General features: G+C 51.1%; 11 protein-coding genes across 11 annotated transcripts; 6 read left to right on the top strand and 5 right to left on the bottom strand.

Annotated features, from left to right (window-relative positions):
* Positions 1-224: 224 nt before the first annotated feature.
* JCM6883_007328 (uncharacterized protein) lies at positions 225-1,206 on the top strand (the record flags this gene model as incomplete). Its single annotated transcript, XM_076628159.1, has 3 exons — positions 225-315; positions 778-1,067; positions 1,135-1,206. 3 exons carry the CDS (start codon positions 225-227, stop codon positions 1,204-1,206), a joined length of 453 nt encoding a protein of 150 aa, XP_076491560.1.
* Positions 1,207-1,412: 206 nt separating this feature from the next.
* Positions 1,413-2,289, bottom strand: COA1 (Coa1p; the record flags this gene model as incomplete). Its single annotated transcript, XM_076628158.1, has 4 exons — positions 1,413-1,555; positions 1,632-1,686; positions 1,763-1,975; positions 2,041-2,289. The coding sequence occupies 4 exons, from the start codon at positions 2,287-2,289 to the stop codon at positions 1,413-1,415; spliced, it is 660 nt and encodes a 219-aa protein (XP_076491559.1).
* A 299-nt stretch (positions 2,290-2,588) lies between these two features.
* Positions 2,589-3,290, bottom strand: JCM6883_007326 (uncharacterized protein; the record flags this gene model as incomplete). The annotated part of the gene is made up of 2 exons (XM_076628157.1): positions 2,589-2,884; positions 3,038-3,290. 2 exons carry the CDS (start codon positions 3,288-3,290, stop codon positions 2,589-2,591), a joined length of 549 nt encoding a protein of 182 aa, XP_076491558.1.
* Positions 3,291-5,769: 2,479 nt separating this feature from the next.
* JCM6883_007325 (zinc-binding alcohol dehydrogenase family protein) lies at positions 5,770-6,976 on the top strand (the record flags this gene model as incomplete). The annotated part of the gene is made up of 4 exons (XM_076628156.1): positions 5,770-5,857; positions 5,924-5,968; positions 6,026-6,117; positions 6,176-6,976. 4 exons carry the CDS (start codon positions 5,770-5,772, stop codon positions 6,974-6,976), a joined length of 1,026 nt encoding a protein of 341 aa, XP_076491557.1.
* A 188-nt stretch (positions 6,977-7,164) lies between these two features.
* On the bottom strand, positions 7,165-8,119 carry PHA2 (prephenate dehydratase PHA2; the record flags this gene model as incomplete). Its single annotated transcript, XM_076628155.1, has 5 exons — positions 7,165-7,265; positions 7,341-7,530; positions 7,607-7,833; positions 7,895-7,958; positions 8,027-8,119. 5 exons carry the CDS (start codon positions 8,117-8,119, stop codon positions 7,165-7,167), a joined length of 675 nt encoding a protein of 224 aa, XP_076491556.1.
* A 270-nt stretch (positions 8,120-8,389) lies between these two features.
* JCM6883_007323 (uncharacterized protein) lies at positions 8,390-9,676 on the top strand (the record flags this gene model as incomplete). The annotated part of the gene is made up of 7 exons (XM_076628154.1): positions 8,390-8,445; positions 8,530-8,754; positions 8,851-8,924; positions 8,986-9,220; positions 9,286-9,302; positions 9,368-9,514; positions 9,582-9,676. 7 exons carry the CDS (start codon positions 8,390-8,392, stop codon positions 9,674-9,676), a joined length of 849 nt encoding a protein of 282 aa, XP_076491555.1.
* Positions 9,677-9,856: 180 nt separating this feature from the next.
* HEM13 (coproporphyrinogen oxidase) lies at positions 9,857-11,393 on the bottom strand (the record flags this gene model as incomplete). The annotated part of the gene is made up of 4 exons (XM_076628153.1): positions 9,857-9,963; positions 10,024-10,918; positions 10,987-11,112; positions 11,196-11,393. 4 exons carry the CDS (start codon positions 11,391-11,393, stop codon positions 9,857-9,859), a joined length of 1,326 nt encoding a protein of 441 aa, XP_076491554.1.
* Positions 11,394-11,681: 288 nt separating this feature from the next.
* On the top strand, positions 11,682-15,473 carry JCM6883_007321 (uncharacterized protein; the record flags this gene model as incomplete). Its single annotated transcript, XM_076628152.1, has 9 exons — positions 11,682-12,176; positions 12,240-12,518; positions 12,577-13,656; positions 13,731-13,799; positions 13,882-14,016; positions 14,085-14,204; positions 14,301-14,423; positions 14,494-14,559; positions 14,631-15,473. 9 exons carry the CDS (start codon positions 11,682-11,684, stop codon positions 15,471-15,473), a joined length of 3,210 nt encoding a protein of 1,069 aa, XP_076491553.1.
* A 497-nt stretch (positions 15,474-15,970) lies between these two features.
* Positions 15,971-17,140, top strand: JCM6883_007320 (uncharacterized protein; the record flags this gene model as incomplete). Its single annotated transcript, XM_076628151.1, has 2 exons — positions 15,971-16,361; positions 16,437-17,140. 2 exons carry the CDS (start codon positions 15,971-15,973, stop codon positions 17,138-17,140), a joined length of 1,095 nt encoding a protein of 364 aa, XP_076491552.1.
* Positions 17,141-17,519: 379 nt separating this feature from the next.
* On the bottom strand, positions 17,520-17,965 carry JCM6883_007319 (uncharacterized protein; the record flags this gene model as incomplete). Its single annotated transcript, XM_076628150.1, has 2 exons — positions 17,520-17,779; positions 17,866-17,965. The coding sequence occupies 2 exons, from the start codon at positions 17,963-17,965 to the stop codon at positions 17,520-17,522; spliced, it is 360 nt and encodes a 119-aa protein (XP_076491551.1).
* Positions 17,966-18,597: 632 nt separating this feature from the next.
* JCM6883_007318 (aldo/keto reductase family protein) lies at positions 18,598-19,911 on the top strand (the record flags this gene model as incomplete). Its single annotated transcript, XM_076628149.1, has 8 exons — positions 18,598-18,676; positions 18,738-18,796; positions 18,865-18,876; positions 18,956-18,965; positions 19,033-19,324; positions 19,382-19,637; positions 19,694-19,786; positions 19,852-19,911. The coding sequence occupies 8 exons, from the start codon at positions 18,598-18,600 to the stop codon at positions 19,909-19,911; spliced, it is 861 nt and encodes a 286-aa protein (XP_076491550.1).
* Positions 19,912-19,943: the final 32 nt, after the last annotated feature.

The following is a 19,943-nucleotide window of genomic DNA, read 5'->3' as shown; positions in this document are numbered from 1 at the left end:
AATCTTGAAATTCCGAGGCGAGTGCGAGGCGTCCCGGCAGCTTCTTCGGCTTTCTCCGAGCATCTCTCCATGCTGTAATGCAGTTCAGATTGTGCCCATAAGTAAAGCGTCCTACTCGAGAGTTCCGTTCGCGAGTGCCGCGGGCCATCTCACTTTCGATCTCACGTTCATTTCTTCCTTCTCTCCCGCTCATCCGCATCTCGAATTTCGCTCTATTCTCAACAATGTCTTTCCGAACAACACTCGTCCGTTGCGCCAAGGAGGTTCAGCACCGTTCTCCCGCGATCAAATTCCCTGACCGAAAACACGCAGATCGTAAGTTTCGACCATCCTTAACGCCGGATTGCTTCTCCCGTGTGGAGGACACAGGAAGACGAAGGATAGAGCGGGCAGCCAAACGGATAGGGCCAGAGAAAGGAGGAAAGGGAGCGATGAGGTAGTTTCGGAACGACCCGGCGTCAAGCAAGATCACTCTCCGGCGAGGGCCTGACTGGGAGGGCATGATTGGGAGGCTGTCGAGTTTGCGTACGGCGACAAGCAGGACGGGTAGGAGGGTCATCAAGATCGCTCATTCAAGCGACGACTTGTACTCGACTCGTATGGCAACATGGACGAGTCGTTAAGGGTAGCAGAGGAGTTATGAAGGAGCAGATTCTGGAAAGCGACTCTCGTAGAAGAGAAAGACTCCTTGATTCAAGCCAAACAACCATTCGCAGAAACTCTCCAGAATCGAAAACTGACCAAACTCTCCTTCTTCTTTCCTCTCTTCCCGAGTAGACTCTTCCCACTCTGTCCAACCTCATCCCTGTGCCCCTCAATCCGTCATCGATAACTTCCCCCGCTTCCAATCCACCCAATCCGCCTCTTTCTCCGGTTCTCAAGCCGGCCAAAACTCTTCAAGTTATGGAGGTCCCGTAGATCCTTCTTCTCAGGGACAAGGTCAAGGATCTTCTTCTGGATCTGGATCGAAGGGAGGAAGGAGTGCGGCGATTGAAGAGTGGGAGATGCCGGATTACTTGAAGAGGAGGAGATACGCTCCTACTGAATTGGAAATCGAGGCGATCCAGGTGAGTCCGGACGACCTTAGCTCGATTACCGTATCGATCGCTAACGTCTTGTCTTCGGTATCGCCAGAGTGGAGGAGCTACGGAATCGACTCCTGTTACGCGGGAAACGAAACTTACCTGGTACACCGAACAAATCTAAGCATCCACTTTTTGTGCAACTGTATAGAATATCATCTGCGTTGACATGTCTGACCGACAGGAGAGTAGTCGTCGGGCTCTCATGAATTCGCTCGAAAGAGCGTTATTTCACTTCGCTTTTCTCTGCCTGCTCAAGTCTCAGCCTTCTCCCCGTCGAGTTGCACATCGCGGTTCGATGTTATGCTTGGTTGCAACTTCGAGTAGGCTCTACACTTCGAGATCCAATTCACCGAAATCTAATCCTTGAAGATCCAACACAGCACCATCATCCCTCGTCACTTTCCATCTCAGCACCTCGAACCGACCTTGTTTACCTCTTCGGATCGACGTGAATGATGCCGTACCTCCAGCTAACGAAACCGCACGAAGCATCGTTAGCTCAGCAGAATTGCGAAAAGAAAGCGATTCCCGAACGGTTTGCGTTACCTTTTGATCCCTTTACCCTGAATTGTACATCAATTCTTCCTGCCAACATGTTGATCTACCGCAAGATACGAGACCATCAGCACGAGCAGAGCGGAAACGTCGTGGAATTGAAGGAAAGAACGAAATCTCACATTTCCTTTGATCCTAACCAAATCCCCAACGACCGGCTCAATCTTTACACCATCTCCCAAGAACTCTTTCACAGCAGGCCAACTCCTCAATTGGAACAATAGACTCCTGACTACTGAACTATTCGCTCGTTCTGCGTTTGTCGCATAAGCTAAGAATAAACCCCATGCCAGTGCCGAGAGGACAAAGATTGAGAGGTAGAGAGGTGTACGAGACTGTAGATGGGTCGACTGGGTAAGCTCTGGCAGGACAGAGAGGGGAATGAGGGAAAGAGACTGACTTTGATCTGAGGCAAGTCTCGATCGATCGCGGTAGGGGATCTACGAGTATTGCTGTTGTATCCAGGTCGAATCACTGATGACCTCACGGCGTACGCAGGGGTCGTAGAGGAAGAGAGCAGAGATGAAGAAGTTGAAATCGAGCGAGATGAAGGAACGAGGGAACGGAGGGGGAGAAGCGAGAGAGCGCTGAGAGGTTGTTGCAGTGTCTGTGTAGATTGCGATAGCGGTGTCCGTAGTCGTTGGAGCATGATTGGAGGTGAATACAAGAAGTGAAAGATTGCAGACTCGCGAGTTTCGCAAATGGTCTCGCGCGAACTCTCTCTCTCGATCGTGCGACAGGTTGTTAGCTTTTAGCTTTGACGATTGACAGCAAGAGAAGAAGAAGGCAAAAAAGACAAGAGAAAATATAAAGAAACTGAGTCGACTGTTTCGAAAACAAGTCTAGAGATGGATTTTGTGCTCTCTCTACTCCCATGAGCTCACCACTGACATGACCGTGACTCCGAGGACTCAACATGTCCCCTCCTCATCCACGTCGAACCCGAATTTACGATTCTTCGGCCGTTTCCCGCTTCTTGAAGAATTCCATCCTCTCCTTCTCCCTCACTTGTCTCGGCTTCTTTCCTTGTTCCCACCCTAATTGTCCACCTGCCAAATCATAAGTTCCGACTGCGGCACCCATGAATCCACACATGGCCATCGCTTTGGGGATCGAACCGGTACGGATTCCAGCGACAAATCCTGCGGCACATCCTCCTGCGGCTCCGGCAACCCCATTGTCTTTCGTTTCGATCATGTTGGCGACAGTGTGGTCGACGAATGAGAAAGTGAATCCGATAGTAGCTGCAAGAGAGGGAGAGAACAGGAGTTAGCTCGAAATGAACGAGAATCGCAATTCAGGTCGAGTGCCGCGAATAGCGCCGTGCTTCGAGCTAGCTGTGCTCTAAAGGAGCACGCTAGCAAAGCGCGGACAGCACACAGGGCGAGAGACCTCACCAAAGTAACCGATGATCCAACCAGTTCTCGAGAAGACTCCCATCGCACCCTTGTTGTGACTCTCCAACGAGTTCTTGATCGCACTAACGAACAATCCGACTCCAGCTCCAGTCAATCCAACGTTGAAAGCCGGAGAGAGGGGAGAAACGGGGTGGTAAGATTTAGCGATTGTCGGCGCGTAAGGAGCGAGGAAAGGTCGAGGAGGGAGAGTGACATCGAGGTTCTCTCGAACGGGTTCGTATGGTGCTGGCATCCTGTCAACGAGTCGGAGAGAGGTCGAATGGGAGATCTGGTAAATCGAACTTGATCAGTTTCTTCCGAGCTGCTGGCGTTAAGCACGTTCGGCCTGAATTCACCAAGGGAGAGAGAACGGTAATAGAAACACTCTAGAACGATGCCGGTACAGGCGAGCGAGTGGTGGAAGGATGCCATTCGATTCGCTTTCGTTTCGCCTCTCTCGTTCCGACCACTCACTCGCTCCGGCTCCGAATTCACTTGCGCTACTCTTGAGTCCATACTCGATATCAGTTCTAGCTGGATATGCGCTTCGTGGTCTCTCCGCTTAATCTCAGTCTCTCCTTGTTGGTCTGATTTTAAGCTCCTGTTCGACAACCAGCTACCACGCTCGCTCTGCTTCGAAGAGGAAAGGATGTTTATTATGGCGGGCGACGCACCGGGTAGGCGTAAAAGACGTTATCGCGGTTTGGTTGGCGGATTGAGGTTTCGTGCTCTCCACACTCGAGACGACTGCTGAATCCGTTTGAACCACCAAAGACATAACAGATCTAGGAAGCAGGGACGGTTGTACAAAACAAAGAGAAGGAACACCAATGGAGAAACGAAGAACCCTCGCTAGATGAATTCGTTTAAACTTCCGATCATCAACCTCGACTCCTTTCCTGCCTTTGCCCTCAAGATTACCTACCTCGATCCTACCTCCATCAATCCTGCTTCCCACGACCCTACTCTTCGACAGACTCCAAGCCACCTTCCATTCCTCGCTGAAGTCGCCGTCGCCTGACGAAGTCCTCCGAGATTCTCGAATCCACTTTTTCGTCCTCCGGTTGCGCCTCGAAAACAACTTCTATCCCCTTACCGCCGCAAATTTGCATCAAGCGAAGCATGGAAAATGCCACCTTTGGAGAATTTCGCCCTGTCGGTCCGGGACGGTAGGCCTTGTTCAGGTAAAGGGTCCTGAGGGAGATCTCGGACTTTCCGACGATGTCCGCAAAGTGCAGGAGGTGTTCCGAGTTGTGCCAAGTGTGATGATCCGGTGCAGTTGAAGGTCTGACGAAGCGTAGATGTTGGATTCTCGAGATCAAATCGCTGAACGCCGACAGTTCCTCCATTGGACAGTCGACTAGGGTCTTCGATACGAAAGGGGCGAGGAGCGAGTCGTACTCATCGAGGAACCATGCGATCTGGGTCGTGAAGATATCGAGTTGAGGTAAAAGCTGTCGAAGTGCCCGCCCGATCGGCGGAGTGGGACGGAACCTGATTCCATCGGCAGAGGCACCCAGGGCAAGGTATCGGAGAGAGGGGAGTGAAGTAGGGTCAAGGGAGTCTGCCGGACTCAATAGAAGGTGGAACGACGCCGTCAAGGAGCGGAGGAACGGGAAGCTGAAGACAGCGGGAAGAATGAAAGGTCCTCCGATGTGAAGCTCGACTAGATCTGCCAGCCGAATGTTCGGCTTGGTCAACTCGCAGTTTTGAGATGAGAAAGATCGCGCTTACTGGAGAACACCGGCAGTGAAGGTATCACGAATGGGTCAGAGCTCCAGTGAAAAACTGTGAACGACCGAAGATTTTCGCAATCCGCCAGAAAGTCACGGACGCTGTCGAATCCAAGGATATCCGCCCAATTGTCGTTGACGACGACCTTGCGTATCTGCCTGCGAGCCGGATGTGCTGAGACGCTGTCGATTACCCGTTGGAGAGTCTTTCGATCGCACGACTTGATCCACAGGGTTTCGAGAAGTCGTGGGTAAGCGATATATCGTAGCCTCCAGCACACGCGAGAGAGTGAGGAGAGGGTCGATTGGCGCTCGAGAAACGTTGCTGAGTGGAAAGAGGGAGGAATCGCAGAGAAGACAATTTCCTGAAGGAGCTCAGGAGGAAGCGAATCGAAAGAGACTGCCACAAAAGACCGTAGAATGTCAGCAAAGGTCATCTTCATTGGCGGAGCTCACTTACCTCTGTCCGGTTCAGGCAAAAGCGAGGAGTTGCCTGTGGAAAGCTCAGATCCCTCGTTCGGATGCATCTGCTGCAGAGGACAGCACGATTGTGAGCTAGTGAAGTCGTATAGCTGGGGTCAACTCACTTGCGAAGATTAGACAGGCGTGTGCTGCTTTGTCGCAGATGCGCGGAGAGGAAAGAAAAGAGAAAGGAAACGGAAACGAATCGGGAGGCTCCCCGCGTCCCAACGCTCGGACCCACTATTGCTCGCACTTTACGCACGAATCTCTTCGAGAGAGACAGACGTCCTGAGCGCGAAGAAGAAGAATCATTGCGCTCAAGTCGATCGAGCTTTGACTTCTTCCTCCCTCGCAACTCGTTGCCTGCCTCTGAAGTCGGACTTTCAAGCCGGAGCTGACAGCTCACAGGCAGAGTTCGGTGTAAGCACGTTTGCGATTTTGCTATGTCATCGCTTCCGAAACTCGGTGAACTTTCCATCTCCGAAATCGCTCTCTTTTCATCCTTCACCACCAACTATCCACTCAAAGATGCCCTCCATGAAAGCAGTTTTCGTAGGCAAGAACGTCAGGGAAATCAGGGAGTACCCTATCCCTTCGCCTGACGCTGGAGAAATCCTCATCAAGAGTGAGTTCTCCTCTTTCCTTTCCACTCTATTCGAAGCATGCTGACTCCTCGCTTGGTCCTTGATAGATGTTGCTATCTCTCAAGACCCCAAGGACTGGAAGCTCTGTGAAAGTGAGTCTTCCCGAAGCAGTCTCGAGTTGTCGGGCAGCTGAAACGTGTGATTCGTAGTCTCGGACTGGGAGAACATCGAAGGAAACAACGTTGCTGGATACGTCGAGTCGGTCGGTGAAGGTGTCACCAAATTCAAAAAGGGAGACAAGGTGAGTCTACTTGGCATTCGAAAGTCTTCGGTTACTGACTCACCCTCTCCGCTATCAGGTCGCCGCCTTCACCAAGATGGTCACGGATGCGAAATACGGTGCCTACGCCGAATACACTGTGTCCCCTTCGCAAACGGCCTTCCACGTTCCCGAAAAGACCTCTTTCGAAGAAGCCGCCGCTTTCCCTCTCGCCTACATCACGGCCGTCATCGGTCTCTACCTCCGCCTTCGTCTTCCCGAACCTGGATCGCCTCTCCCTGAAGATGCGAAGACTATTTGTGTCTACGGGTGTAGTTCCACGGTCGGCGTTTACGTTACCCAACTCGCGAAGAAGAACGGACACAAGGTTGTCGGAGTCGCTGGAGCTTCAATCGAACTCGCGGAGTCGTACGGAGCCGACGAGGTTATCGATTACCGAGGAAAGAGTGCGGATCAACTCGCCGAAGAAATCTCGAAAGCCGATGGAGGAAAGATTCATTACATCTACGACGCAACTGTTGAACACGGTGCCTTTGAAGCTTCGACGAAGGCACTCGGGAAGAATGGAGGAGGTCGTTACACTCACGTTCTCCCCATCTCGGAGGAACAAGCGAAATCTCTTCCCGAAGGAGTCACGGCTCACCTCGAAATGTGCGACGCCGCGTACAAGGGACCGAAGGAAGAGCAAGAACTCTGCGAGAAGTACTTTGACTTGTTGGGACAGTGGTTGGAAAAGGGAGAATTCAGGCCTCAACGTTTGGAGATCTTGCCGGGAGGACTCGAGGGAGTCAAGGAAGGATTGAGGAGGTTGAAGGAGGGTGAAGTGAGGGGACAGAAATTGGTTCTTCGTATCGCCGACACTCCTGGTCTCAAAGCCTGAGTCTCGCATCGATAGTTTCATCGAGTGTTCATAGTCGAAATCAGCAAATCGCAAATTGTTTTACTCCATCTCGTTTGCGTCTGTCTCTCTTCGCTGCCTCTCTTGACACGCGGGCCTTCGCACGCGAAGAGTCTTCGAACGAGTCTGCAGTAGCGACAAGAGGAAATCGAAGACTCGGTTGAGATCGATCAATTTGTTTCTGCATTGCTTTGTTTCGACCGCTGTATCGGATACACGTCTGGCAGCACTCGATTTGCCTTGGATAAGCAAATGAACCGTGTCGTATTCGCTAGCAACGCAGAGTTCACAAACGAATCAGTCAAGTTCGGGAGAATCTGTTGAAGAAGACGAAAAGAGAACTCACAAAAACCCGCATCCTGAATATCTGTATCAACAACATCTAAGCCATACACTTCCGCGCACTTCAGCGAGCAGATCGCGAGTCCCTCTGCATCTTCTAGGACTTGTTGAGCTGCTTTCGCGGTGGAGTTGACCGGAATGATTTCGACTTGAGGGTAGTGCTCGGCGAGATATGCTCGACATTGACCAATACCCTACTCCGTGAACAACTTGAGATTATCAGTCAGGGGGAATCCTCGCGAGCTGGTAGAGAGAGTTCGCCTTTCTCACCTGTTCGTGACTATACACCCTCTTCATCCTCTTCTTTCCTTCCGCATCTTCCGCTGCTCCTTCTCTCGATAAAAGTGAGTGACCGATCTTGAGCTGGATCATCCCTCTGACGCTCAACGAGGTCGTCCGGAGGTTCTGAGCCGTTTCGACGACTGATCCGAACGACGAGTTTTCAATTGGAACTACCCCGAAGTCGCTTGAGGAGGATGAGACCGATTCGAACACATCTATCGGAAGAGGGAGTCAGCGCAATGGCAAGAGGGAGACAGAGGGAGGAGAGAAACGAACCTCCGATTCTTTCGACGGGGAGAAGTTCGAAATCGCTACTTGATCCGAAGAAATCCGTGGCTGCCTGTGAGAACTCGAAACAGGGTCAGTCAGGCCACAGGGCTGTAGCAAGGTCAAAGAGGGGAGACTGACCTGATGAGAATAGGTGCCGAGAGGACCTAAGAAAGAGATCCGAAGCGGCTCTGAGGATGCCGACGAGTTGGCCGTACTGACTCCATTCGACATAGCGATAGAGTACCGAGCTGTGCTGTATCGGAAGAGAGGGGAGGCGACAAGTCTGAAAGTTGATCAAGATTCGACTTCGGCAGAAGAATTGTACTCGCGCTGGGCGACGAAATAGACCGGTCGAAGGGCGTCCTGATCGAGTTATTCTACGCTAGTCGATTGTCGACAACAGAAGAGCGATTAGCCGACCTGTTTGGAGAAGGGCGAGCTTTCGAAACGCGTTCCGAGGCAACTCTATCTCCTTCCCTCACCTCACCTCGGAATCGAATCATGCCCGCCACTCTACGCCTCGAGAACAAAGTCTGCATCATCACCGGAGCCGGCAAGTAAGTCCTTCTCCCTTTCCTACTGAAACCCCCTCGATGATTCATCGGCTTATCTCTCGCCTCTGCCACCTACCCTGCTCGTAGCGGTATCGGACTCGAAACCTCCCTAGTCTTCGCGAACGAAGGAGCTCACGTCGTTGCTGCCGATATCAATTTTGAAGCGGCACAAAAGACTGTCGCTCTTATCGAGAAGGAATGCAAAGGATCTGTCAAGGCGATCGCGGTGAAAGTAGATGTTAGTAAGGAAGAAGAGATCAAGGAGATGGTCAAGAAGGCGGTCGACGAGTTTGGGAGATTGGACGTAATCTTGTGAGCTCTTCCCTCGCCTGTTTCGCGAGAGCTTCTTAGCCGCTTACTGACTTCTCCTGTGTTTCTTCTCCGACGACGATCATGATATACGATTAGCAACAACGCTGGTATCATGCACCCTGCAGATGATAACGCTCTCAACACGGAGGAACGAATCTGGGATCTCACGAGTCAGTCTCCCCTTTTTCTCCCTCTTCTCCTCTCCTCGTGCTCACTCTCTCTCGTCTACAGTGAACATCAACGTGAAAGGAGTATGGTGGGGCTGCAAGTATGCGATCGAAGCGATGCGCAAAAATCCTGGAGGATCGAATGGAAGTATTATCAACACGGCTTCCTTCGTTGCTCTGTTGGGTGCCGCAACTCCTCAATTGGCCTACACTGCGTCGAAGGGAGGTGTGTTGGCTATGACGAGGGAGTTGGCGATGGTGCATGCGAGGGAAGGAATCAGAATCAACTCTTTGTGCCCGTAAGCTCGACCTCTTTCTCGATTTTCACCGGCTTCGGTGCTGACACATCAATTTGTATCTTCAGTGGTCCTATCCGAACTGGTGAGTATCTCTTCTCTCTGTTGACGTGACGGAACACAAGCTCAAACTTTCGCAACCACTTGCAGATCTCCTGATGAACTTCCTCGACACTCCCGAAAAGAAGAACCGACGATTGATCCATGTCCCGATGGGTCGATTCGGAGAAGCCGTTGAACAAGCGAAAGGAGCTTTGTTCCTCGCTTCCGATGACAGTTCTTTCATCACCGGTACCGGTTCGTCTCGCACCCTCTCTCTTCTTCGAGAGTCCTTCGATCGACTGATGCATGTTCGATGGAGCAGACTTCAAGGTCGATGGTGGTCTCACGGCCGCTTACGTAACTCCCGAAGGAGAACAATCTCTGCCTGCTCCTCAGAACCTCGCTCCCAAAGCTTAGATTCTCTCCTTTCACTTTCTCCCGTTGTATCTACCCCGACCTCGAATCGTTCTTCCCCTCTCTCCCTGAATCTCGCAATTGCACAAAGTAACCTCTCGTCTCAATTGATCTCGGAGAGTGCGAGCGGAGTTTCACATTTCGATAGTGGGAAAGGGTATCATCGAAGACACAGGTATACATTTAAGCCCACTCGACGGGTTTGCGTAGGATGTCCATCAGCTTCTTCTCCTCCGTTCCTTCGACGGTACCGATCTCGGGTTGGTATTCCCATCGAGAAGTCAATGGAACTGTTCGAATACGAGTTAGCGATTTGACCCTGAGCAAACAGAAGAGGAATAGCGACTTACGACTCATCAAGATACTCTCCGTCCTCGGTTCCTTCATCGCCAATCCGAATTTCGTCCCTCGATCGTAAACCAAATTAAATTCGACGTATCTCCCCCTCCTCAATTGCTGCCATCTCTTTTCCTCCTCCGTGAACTTCTGATCCTTCCTCTTCTCTACAATCGGGTAGTACGCCGGTAGGTAGACGTTCGAACAATCCCTAACGAATTTGAAGATTTCCTCCGGGTTTCGATCCGACAAATCGTCGAAAAAGATTCCTCCAACTCCTCTCGTTTCCCCTCTATGAGGAATATAGAAATACTCATCACACCATTTCTTGAACCTCCCATAATAACTCTGATCGTGTTGATCGCAAACGTTCTTGAACGATCGATGGAAATGTTTGACATCTTCTTCGTAGAGATAACTCGGGGTTAAATCCGTTCCTCCACCAAACCACCACGCTTTAGGTTCTCCATTCGGATCGTTCGGGTCCTGAATCTCGAAGTATCGATAATTGAAGTGAATCGTCGGAGCGTGCGGGTTTCTCGGATGAACGACCAAAGAACATCCCGCGACGAAATAAGGTAATTCACTTTTCCCATCCCACCAATCGAACCTTTCCGCTCTCATTTGTCGAACCGCTTGTGGGGAGAGGGTAGATTTGATGACGGAAATGTTGCAACCGGCTTTTTCGAACGTTTGACCGTTTTGGAGGACACGGGAATCTCCGAATCCTTTTTGATTGTCGCGAAGGTAGTAGGACGATTCGAACTTGGCTGGAGAGGAGGAGGAAGAGGTGGGTTCTTCGAGTGATTCGAGAGCGGTACAGATCGTGGATTGTAGAGATTTGATGTGGTGAATCATTCGAAGTCGCATCGGGATCGAAGCGTCGTCTAGGTCGATACCGGGTTCAGGCTGGAGGTAGTACGATCTAGTATCAGTCAACAGGTACTGGTAAGAAGGACAGGCTGCGAGAGACTCACGACGAAAGATGGTCGAGTTCGTGGTTTCTTGTCGGTGACTCCTCCTCCTCCTCCTGCTTCTCGCAAACTCATCGCTTCATCCTGTACCTTCATCTCTGGTTGGCGCTCTTGTTGCAATTGAAGATTCTGTAGCGCAAACAGCGTCAGTATGCATCCCCGGAAACGAGAGAGCGGAAATGAGAGAGGGACGAGAGAATGTTGGAACTGACTGATCGAGTGGTCGTTGAATACGTAAGGAGTCCAACCGAAGTGAGTAGAGCTGCTGCAAGTACCGGGATTGCTCCTCTTCGTGTTGTCGTAGGCGGTGTAGGAGTAGAGGAAGTCGAAGCGAGTCTTCGAGTTGAACGAAGAATCGGGCGGGCGAGGGAGGATCGGAGGACGAGACGGGGAGAGGAAGGCGAAGACATCGTTTCGGCTGATTTGGGTGTGAACGAGAGGAAGAGGGGGGAAGGAGAGCGACGAGAAAGCGAGAGTTTGATGAAGAAGGTGAGAGAAGGACGGAAGACTCCAGAGGGCCTTGGAAGTTTTGCGGTTCGTAACCGGCCGAGGCTTCGTCTCTTCGAATGCAGGGGGAGGTAATCGAGTGAGTTGAGTGAAGCGAAGGAGCGAAAGAGATTCCGGCGAGATCGGGAGAAGCTTGAATCGCTACCACAACCTCGAACCGACACTGGTACGGCTGATCCGGAAGTAGAGAGATGTACACGATACTACGGAGGTCCTGTAACACGATCCGACCTCTTCCAGTCTCGTTGTCTCGATCTTTCTCTCTCTCAACTCGGATATCCTCACCTCCTCAATTATCTCTCAGCGAACGACTCAGACAACGAAGACAAGGTACAGCAACTTCGACAAATGAAAGCGACACTCCGAGAGATGCACCACCGCACCTTCAATCCTCTCCTTCAACCGATCCTCAACCTGAATCTCCCTCACTCAAGCAGGGCAATTTACCGCTGGAGTTGAGTCAGCTAACGGAAAGAGCTATTCAAGCGGATCCGGTGATGGAAGCGGCGAAGCGGAAAGAGCAGAACAGGGAACGAAAGAGGGTCGAAAAGTTGAAACAAGAGAGAAAGGATCGAGCGAAACGAGTCATCGAGCTCAAGAAACGGGCAGAGAAGGAAAAGGAATCATCGGAACCTAAGTCAGAAGCGACAGAGAAGTCCGGCAAAGGAAAGGAGTCTACCGATTCTGTGAGCTTTAGACAATCTTTCGCGATTCTCGATGCGCATTCGACTCATTTGCTCTTCTTGCAGCTCGCAAACAATCTACGGAGGAGAATGGGCTTTTCAAACCCAGGACGAGAGACCAGAGACCGCAAGAAATCGATGAGAATCGCTCGGCTCGCGGCCGGAGGAGAATTAACTGAAGGTGAAAAGGAGAAACTCGCGACTCTACAGACAGAGCTGACAGAGCTGAAGAAGAAGAGAGCGAGAATGGTACCTTGGGATCGATTGTCTCGTAAAGTGCAGAAGATGGAGTTTTACAAGGTTGAGAAGAGGATGAAACGAGATGAGGAGAGGAAATCTCAACAGGTTCGAGTTATCCACCTCAATCTCGATCGAGACCCGCCATTGACGATCTCTCTCCTAGAAGAAGGAGCCTTTCAACTCTGAACCGATGCCTCCAACACCTTCAGCTTCTTCCTCGACACCTCCGCCACTTCCTCCTCCGCCTTCCGCAACCTTTGACGAATCTATTTCCTCTGCGACTCCCTCTTCTTCTTCCGACTCATCAGAACCCCTTTCCATCATTCATCATGGTTCGACATCTCCTTACTCTGCTCCGACTGCTCCCTCTCCCGTTATTCCTTCCGCTTCGGATCTCTCCGCCGTAGCGGAACCTCCGCTTTCAAAATCAGCTCAAGCTCGACTCGAGAAAGCCCAATCCGCCGATGCAGCTCGCAGAGCGTGGACAATGAGAAGAACCACGATCGATCGAGATATCAAAGATCTCGAAGCTAAAATCGCTACGTATCAACCTCCTCCTCATCTGCTGAGTCAGAACGGCACAAAAGGTCCGGATGTACCGACGTTGGAACCGAGAACAGAACCTCCCTTGATGGACAAGTTTGTCGATCAACTGCAGATTACGAACAAAGGAGGGAAGGAAAGTACAGGCAGTACTGAAGAAGCAGCGAAAATGTTGATGGAAGCAGTCGAGAAAGCGAATAAGGTCCAAGAAGAAGCAGGGACAGAACCAGATCAACCACGCAGAGGAAGATTCTCCCCTCGAATGGAACGGGAAGAACGATTACGAATCGCTAGAAGTCGACCCTATCAAGATCATCCAGCCCTCCAACCCGTCTCTTCGACTCACGAACGACCTCCTCCACGAGAACTCTCTTCGTACCCAAACATCGTCTCACCTTCTTCCGTACCCTTCGCTCCAACTCCTTCTCCTCTCCCTCCCGTTCCAGTCGCTCAGCTTTCACATTCTCTCGAGAGAGCTCTCTTCAACCCAGGGGTTCATTTCCTCCAAGATCCCAGATCAGGAGTCTACAATTTCCCTCCCGAAATCCTCGAGAACGTTCCGAAACTCGACGAATTCGAATTTAGTAAACTCCCGAAATACGTCACGAGTTCGAAAGATGAGGTTTTGCAACAGATCGCGAAGAGGGAAGGGAAATTGTTTAGTGGGAGTACGAGTTCGACTGTTGGAATGCTTTGTCAGGTCAGTTTCGGCTCGCTTCCATGAGTTCTTTCCCCGTGCTCGTACTCATGGAGTCGTAAGGTCAAGACTGGCAGGTCTACTTCTGGTTGAGCAAAGGAACAGGAATCAGCACGAGCATGTTGAGCGACGAATGGGCTGAAAAAGTGAGTTCTCTCTCACTCCTCTCCGTTCCATTCTACTCAGTGAGCTCGACTTCTGACATCGAGTCCTTTCTCGCGACTGTAGGATCGCTCGTTCAGTATGGGGCAACAATTACCCGTCTCAGTCATCTTGAACTACAACGAATCAGACGGAACTTACGCCATCGACGCCGATAAATCCTTCGATGCCACGAGTGAATCTAACGTGCTGTCGAACTACGTGAGTCGAACCTCTACACGCTCTGCGCACGAAAGAGTGCTGATCTGAGCGTTCCTGGAGTTATGCAGGGTCATTTGATGGAGAAACTCTTGACGACTGAACCGAAAGAATTCAAGCGGTTCTTGGTCGGAGCGGAAGACTCAGCACCGTCAGAAGCGGACCATTGTCAGGCTTACCACTATGCTACCGTATGCTGCGATTCTCCCTCCCAGTCTCTCTTCAGTCTCGTCGAGGAACAGAGCTGACTTGCGTTTCTCGATGTTTCGTCCCTGGCGTGATTTCAGACGGAGAACATGGTACTACGTTCGCAACTGGATGCGGTAAACGGATATTTGCCCGGGAACGGTACTTTCGATCTCAAGACTCGAGGTACTGTCGCGATTCGGCAAGATCGACTCAATTACGAGGTAAGCTTTCGCGATCTTGTCGAGGATACGTAAAATGATATGCTAATGGCTCCCTCCTTCCCACCATCAGGAATCGGCAGGATACAAGATCGATAAATTGAGAGGACCTTGGGAATCTTTCGAACGCGAATACTACGTCAGTTCTCGCCTGGAACCCCACTCTCTATTCTGGGCCCGTACTGAAGATCAACCATGTCACTTCTCTAGGACCTCATTCGATCAGCATTCCTCAAATATCAATTCCAAGCTCGAATCGGTTGCATGGACGGAATCTTCGTCGCCTATCACTCGACCGCTCAGTTCTACGGATTCCAATACCTACCAATCAGCGAAATGGACGAGGCCTTGTTCGAGAACCACGAAACGGGGAAACAAGTGTTCAAGCTCGCGCTCGGAACGTTGGAGAAATTATTGAAAGAGGCGACGGAATGTTACGAAGGGGAAACCGTCAATGTTACGTTCGCGGCAGATACGTCGTTGGATGTCTTGAGGATGTTCGTCACCCCGGTTCGATCGCAAGAGAAGAAGGAGGAGGAGGAGGAGGAGGACGGAAAAGAGGAGGTCGTATCAAGGTCACCAATGACTCTACTCGAAATTCAGGGGACGAACTACATCGATGGGAACGTCAGTTACGAACCGGTCATCATCAATCCTCGACCGGATGGAGAAGTTCCCGTGTGGCAAGTTGGTTACGAAATCAAGAAAACGACGGAAGACACGGACGACTCTCGACGAATTGCAGAGCTGTTCAGTCGAGTCCGAGAGACTCAACAGATGTTCTCCTCACTCATGTTACCGACCGGAGTCTCAGCGAAGGATGTCAAGGCGGCGGCGGAACGAGCGAAGGAAACCGGAGTTGAACTGGATCCCTCAGATTTGAGCATTAGGTTCCCGTCGGTGGAAGGAATGACGTATCGAGGACCGAGTATGCAGGCGAGGGATCTGAGGAAGATGTCGAGGGAAGGCAAGGAGAGAACGAGGCTGGAGGAGAAGGAAAGGGAGGGAGGGAAACTCATCGTTGTGAGGTCGACGCTCGAAGTTTTGGAATGAGGGGACTCTCATTTTCTCGACAATCTTGTTGTAGTATTGTTTCTCGCAGATCATCGCAACCGCATCGTTCTCAAAGGTGCGAAGAGCCGAGAGCACGTCTGAATCTGCGCGAAACGAATCTTTCCCTCCTTCTCCTTCTTTCTCCTCACCTTCACACGCACACCACGACTCGCTTGAACGAACGAAGTACATAAATCAGTCATCTGCTATCATTGTAGCCTAGCTCCGAGCGACTCCCGACGTCCGACCCCTCGAATCTTCATCAGTTAGCGACTTTCTATCAGCCTCAACCGCATCCGAGAAGACACATACAACTCGAGAGTATACAGCTAGACGTATCGAACACTTCGACAGGTGCGAGAGTCTCCTCCGACATCCTCTGAGCCCAAGAGCACCCATTATTCAGCGACTCGCATCCTTCCCTCTCTCGGATTCAAGCTGATATGCTCTCCAACGAATACAGACTTCGTCCTTCAGTCAGAGTCACCTTCCATAGCATGTCCTCCCTTCCTACCGAGCTTGTCGCCGAAATCCTCCACCTCACTCTCCCTTCTCCCCCTTCTTCCCGTTTCGACAGCGATACGTATCAGGGCCGTGTCTCCCTTCTCTCCAGCTTCTCGCTTGCCTCCCATGCTTTCAACCAAATCGCCGAACCTCTCCTTTACGCAACTTTCTGGGCTCGAAACAAACGACAATTCGACGCTTTTATCGAAGCAGTTGAAGCGAAACAGAACGCTCATCTAGTTCATCAACTCGTCCTTGATGGAAGCAGAGGTGGAATCCCTCAAACACGCGTCTTGAAAGCGGCAGAGACCCTTACTTCGGTTACAGAACTGTCCCTTTATATGTTGTCGCTCGGTAATCTCAACAAGCTCGACGGATTCCACAGTGAGCTCGTCATGGCGTCTTCAATGCTCTAATTGCCTCGACTCACTGACCCGACATTCAATTCCTTCCATATAGAGCTCGAGTCCCTCGTCCTTGAAGATGTCTCTCACGGAGAAAGAACCGTATTCACTTTGCCCTCGCTTCGGGACCTCACGGTCGGGCGCTACTGCAGTATCGAACTATCTTGTATCACCGACGAGAACGCTCCTCAACTCTCCGCGCTCGCGCTGCGACGTCGAACCAACGTCAATGAGTGGTATCCGACTTTCTCCTCGACTACCCCTTGGAACCTCGATGCCTTTCTTCTCGAATGGTACCACTCGTATCGATCCGACCAGAGATTCCCGAACGTCCTTGCAAACATTGCTCTTCACCACGTTCGGTACGCTTGGCAACATAGCCCAATCATCACCTGCGGAGTCGTCCATTTCCGTCTCTGTGACTATTCCGAAGAACCCATGGATACCAGCGACATCGACACTCTCATCGCGTTCGTTCGCTTGAAGTCTGCCGCGCTTCACCGCCTCGAGACTCTCATTCTACCTCTACAATTCGAGCCCGACTTCTGCTCCGATCAAGAAGTACGAGAGAAGCTCAAGACGTTGTCAGACGAGTGTGTTGCCAATGGCGTCGACTTGATCTACGAAGAAGGCTCAGACGGCAAGTTCAACTCGGATGTTTCGAAAGCTTTCGTCGAGAAAATGCAACGTCTCGCTCGAGCTCGCCAACAAGTTGAAGCTTCGAAAGCGGAGGAGGAGGAGAACAAGAACGATCGATAGAAAGACATCGAAATGTCCATGAGAAAAGAGAGAAAGAATCGTCAAAAGTGAAAAGGAGTCGAGTTTTTGGCAGTTTGTCTGTTGTTCTGTTTGTTCGTTTGTCCGGATAACAAGACGTTAGTACCTGCCGATTGTCTCTGACCTTTCGCCACGATATCAGGACGAGAGGAATCGCGAGAATGCACATCCTTTGTGCCTGAACTAGCGATGAGTAATACGCAGCGTTTCTGTCTCCTTCTCACGATACCGACTAAGTAGAGCAGCATACGGGACAACGAGCACTGAGAAATTCCGACAGCACCGGAGAAGAGGTAATGGGAGACTATTTACGGGTTGCGTGCGTTTTACTTTGTACAAATGACATCTATCTCCCTCCTCCTTATGCCTCAGCGTGCTTCCTGTCGGCAGCGACGGGTTCCTTCAATCCAAAAGCTTCCCTGTCTTCCCTCTCAGCGTTGGTCTCGAGACGTCCCTTCGCTACATCATGTCCCTGCACTTCCTTGTGAACAAAGTCTCCTCCCTTTCCAGCAGTTCCCGAAACGTCGCTGTTGGGGACGACGTGGTCACCCTCACGTTCAGTGTCGACAATCTTGGTCGAAGCGGGCATAGTGATTCCCATCTTCTCTCCGAGGGTTTCTTCTGCGAAACAGGTAAAGTTGAAAGAATGTCAGCCTATTCATGTTTATTCATGCCGTTGGTGACCCATAGAATAGATATCAACGTACTGGGGATGGCACCTCCGGCAGAACCAGCAGGCGAGGTGGTGTTTCCGACAATGTCGGTGGGAAGTTTGCCAGAAGATCCAGAGGAAGCGGGAGCAGACATGTTTACTAATTGAGGGTGCGTCGAGGGTAAGAGCCGGGAGAGTTCGAATGATGACGAAGAGCAAGAAGATGGGAGCAAGGCGAGAGTGAAGAGCGAGACGAGCAAGGAAGAAGAGAGTGAGCTGGATACGAATCAAGAGAAGGATCGAGGGAACTCACGTTGGAAATGTAGCGTGTGTTTGGGATGACGATGAAAGGTGAGAGAAGAGAGAGAGAGAGGAGCAGAGGAGAGAAAAGTCAAACGATCATAGACTCGGTTTGCGAAGAATTGACCTCACTCTTTGAACTCTTCCTCGCTTGAGATCGCCCATCTTCGATCTCCTTCTAAGCCTATTTTTCCAGTTGTCTCGGGCGAGCTGATTTCGAAGCCGGTCGACGACTACCCTCAAAGGAGAAGACCAGAGCACGATCCCCGTCGATGCCAGTTTCGAGCTTCGACCCCAAAATCGTCACGTGCCGTTTTAACCTTTCCTCTCTTCTTTCCACTTCGGCTTTGGCTGGGCTCCTGTCTCGACGTTCAGTGCTGCAGCCAAATTGCGCCGTTTTGGCTTGCGGAGAGGAAATGATTCAGCAACATCGCCTCGACACAACACTCCCTTCTTCCTCTTCACCACTCATCGACACCTGACAGAAATGGTTAACACCGACAAGTTCTCCATCACTGCTCGAGTACAGCTCAACGACGGCAACTCGTATCCTCGTTTCGGACTCGGTTCGTCATCAAATCTCCTCGTCAATCAACTCTCTGCTTACGGTTCCTTGTTCGCGAGCAGGAGTATACGTTACTGAACCTGGAGCGGAGACTTACAATGCAGTCATGTGGGCTTTAGAGGTGCGTCCCTTCCGCTCAGTCTGAGTTTAGATGAAGCACAGTTTTGACCCCATCTCTCGTTCTGACAGGCTGGATACAGGGTAAGTCGATCATTTCAATGTACATCTATTGATTCTGACGAGCTGATCCAGATCGTCTGATGACGTGTCAAACTTGCAGCACATCGACGGTCAGTCACTCCTCCTCTCTCTGGCTCCGGGTTGCCAGCTGACTGAGTTCGTCTATCGATACTGTAGGAGCCGAATGGTACGAGAACGAAGCCGATTGCGGAAAGGCGATCAAGGATTTCATGAAGAAAACCAACACTCCTCGTTCCGAAATCTTCTTCACGACCAAGCTTCACTACAACCGAACCGACCCTGCTTGGGTCGAGAAGTCGATCGATGCTTCGTTGAAGGAGGCTGGACTCGATTACGTCGACCTGTACTTGATTCATGACCCGAGCGGTGGGAAAGAAGTCAGAGCGAAGATGTGGGAAGGGTGTTGTCTCGTTAAAGACAAGGGCAAGGCGAAGAGTATCGGTGTATCGTGAGTCGTACTTCAGATCCAGCTTAGGAGTAAGCTCACTGATGCATCGATTATCAGCAATTTCGGAAAGAAACATTTGGAAGATCTCCTCGCAACTTCGCCGAAATACGTACCCGCGGTCAACCAAATCGACCTTCACCCTTTCATGGCTCGTACCGAACTCGTCGAGTACTGCGAGTCAAAGGGTATCGTGCTCGAGGCGTGGGCTCCTCTCGTTAGAGGAGAGCGATTCAACCACCCTGTCGTAAAGGAATTGGCAAAGAAGTATGGCAAGAGTCCTGCGCAAATCCTCATCCGATACGGTCTAGATAGAGTGAGTAGTTCTCTTGAGTCTCTCCACGTCGAGAGGCTGACGATTTATGCTCACAGGGTTTCATCGTTATCCCGAAATCGACGAAACAAAACCGAATTGCCGACAACGCAAACGTTTTTGACTTTGTTCTTGAGAAAGACGACATTGATGTGAGTGGAATTGCGACAGTCAGCGGTTTCTACCACAGCCCACTGAGTTCTTTTGACATTCACAGCGTCTCACTTCTCTAGACGAATTCCTCATCACCGACTGGGAGGTCTCGACGGTGCCCTAGAAGAATGTACAGCTTTATTAGAGTGCATGAAG

Source organism: Sporobolomyces salmoneus (assembly GCF_050403485.1).
Source record: "Sporobolomyces salmoneus JCM6883 DNA, S_salmoneus_JCM6883_v1_ctg1, whole genome shotgun sequence".
NCBI classification, from domain to species: domain Eukaryota; kingdom Fungi; phylum Basidiomycota; class Microbotryomycetes; order Sporidiobolales; family Sporidiobolaceae; genus Sporobolomyces; species Sporobolomyces salmoneus.
The sequence above is the reverse complement of the archived record's forward strand: the minus strand, read 5'-3'. Positions and strand labels throughout refer to the sequence as shown.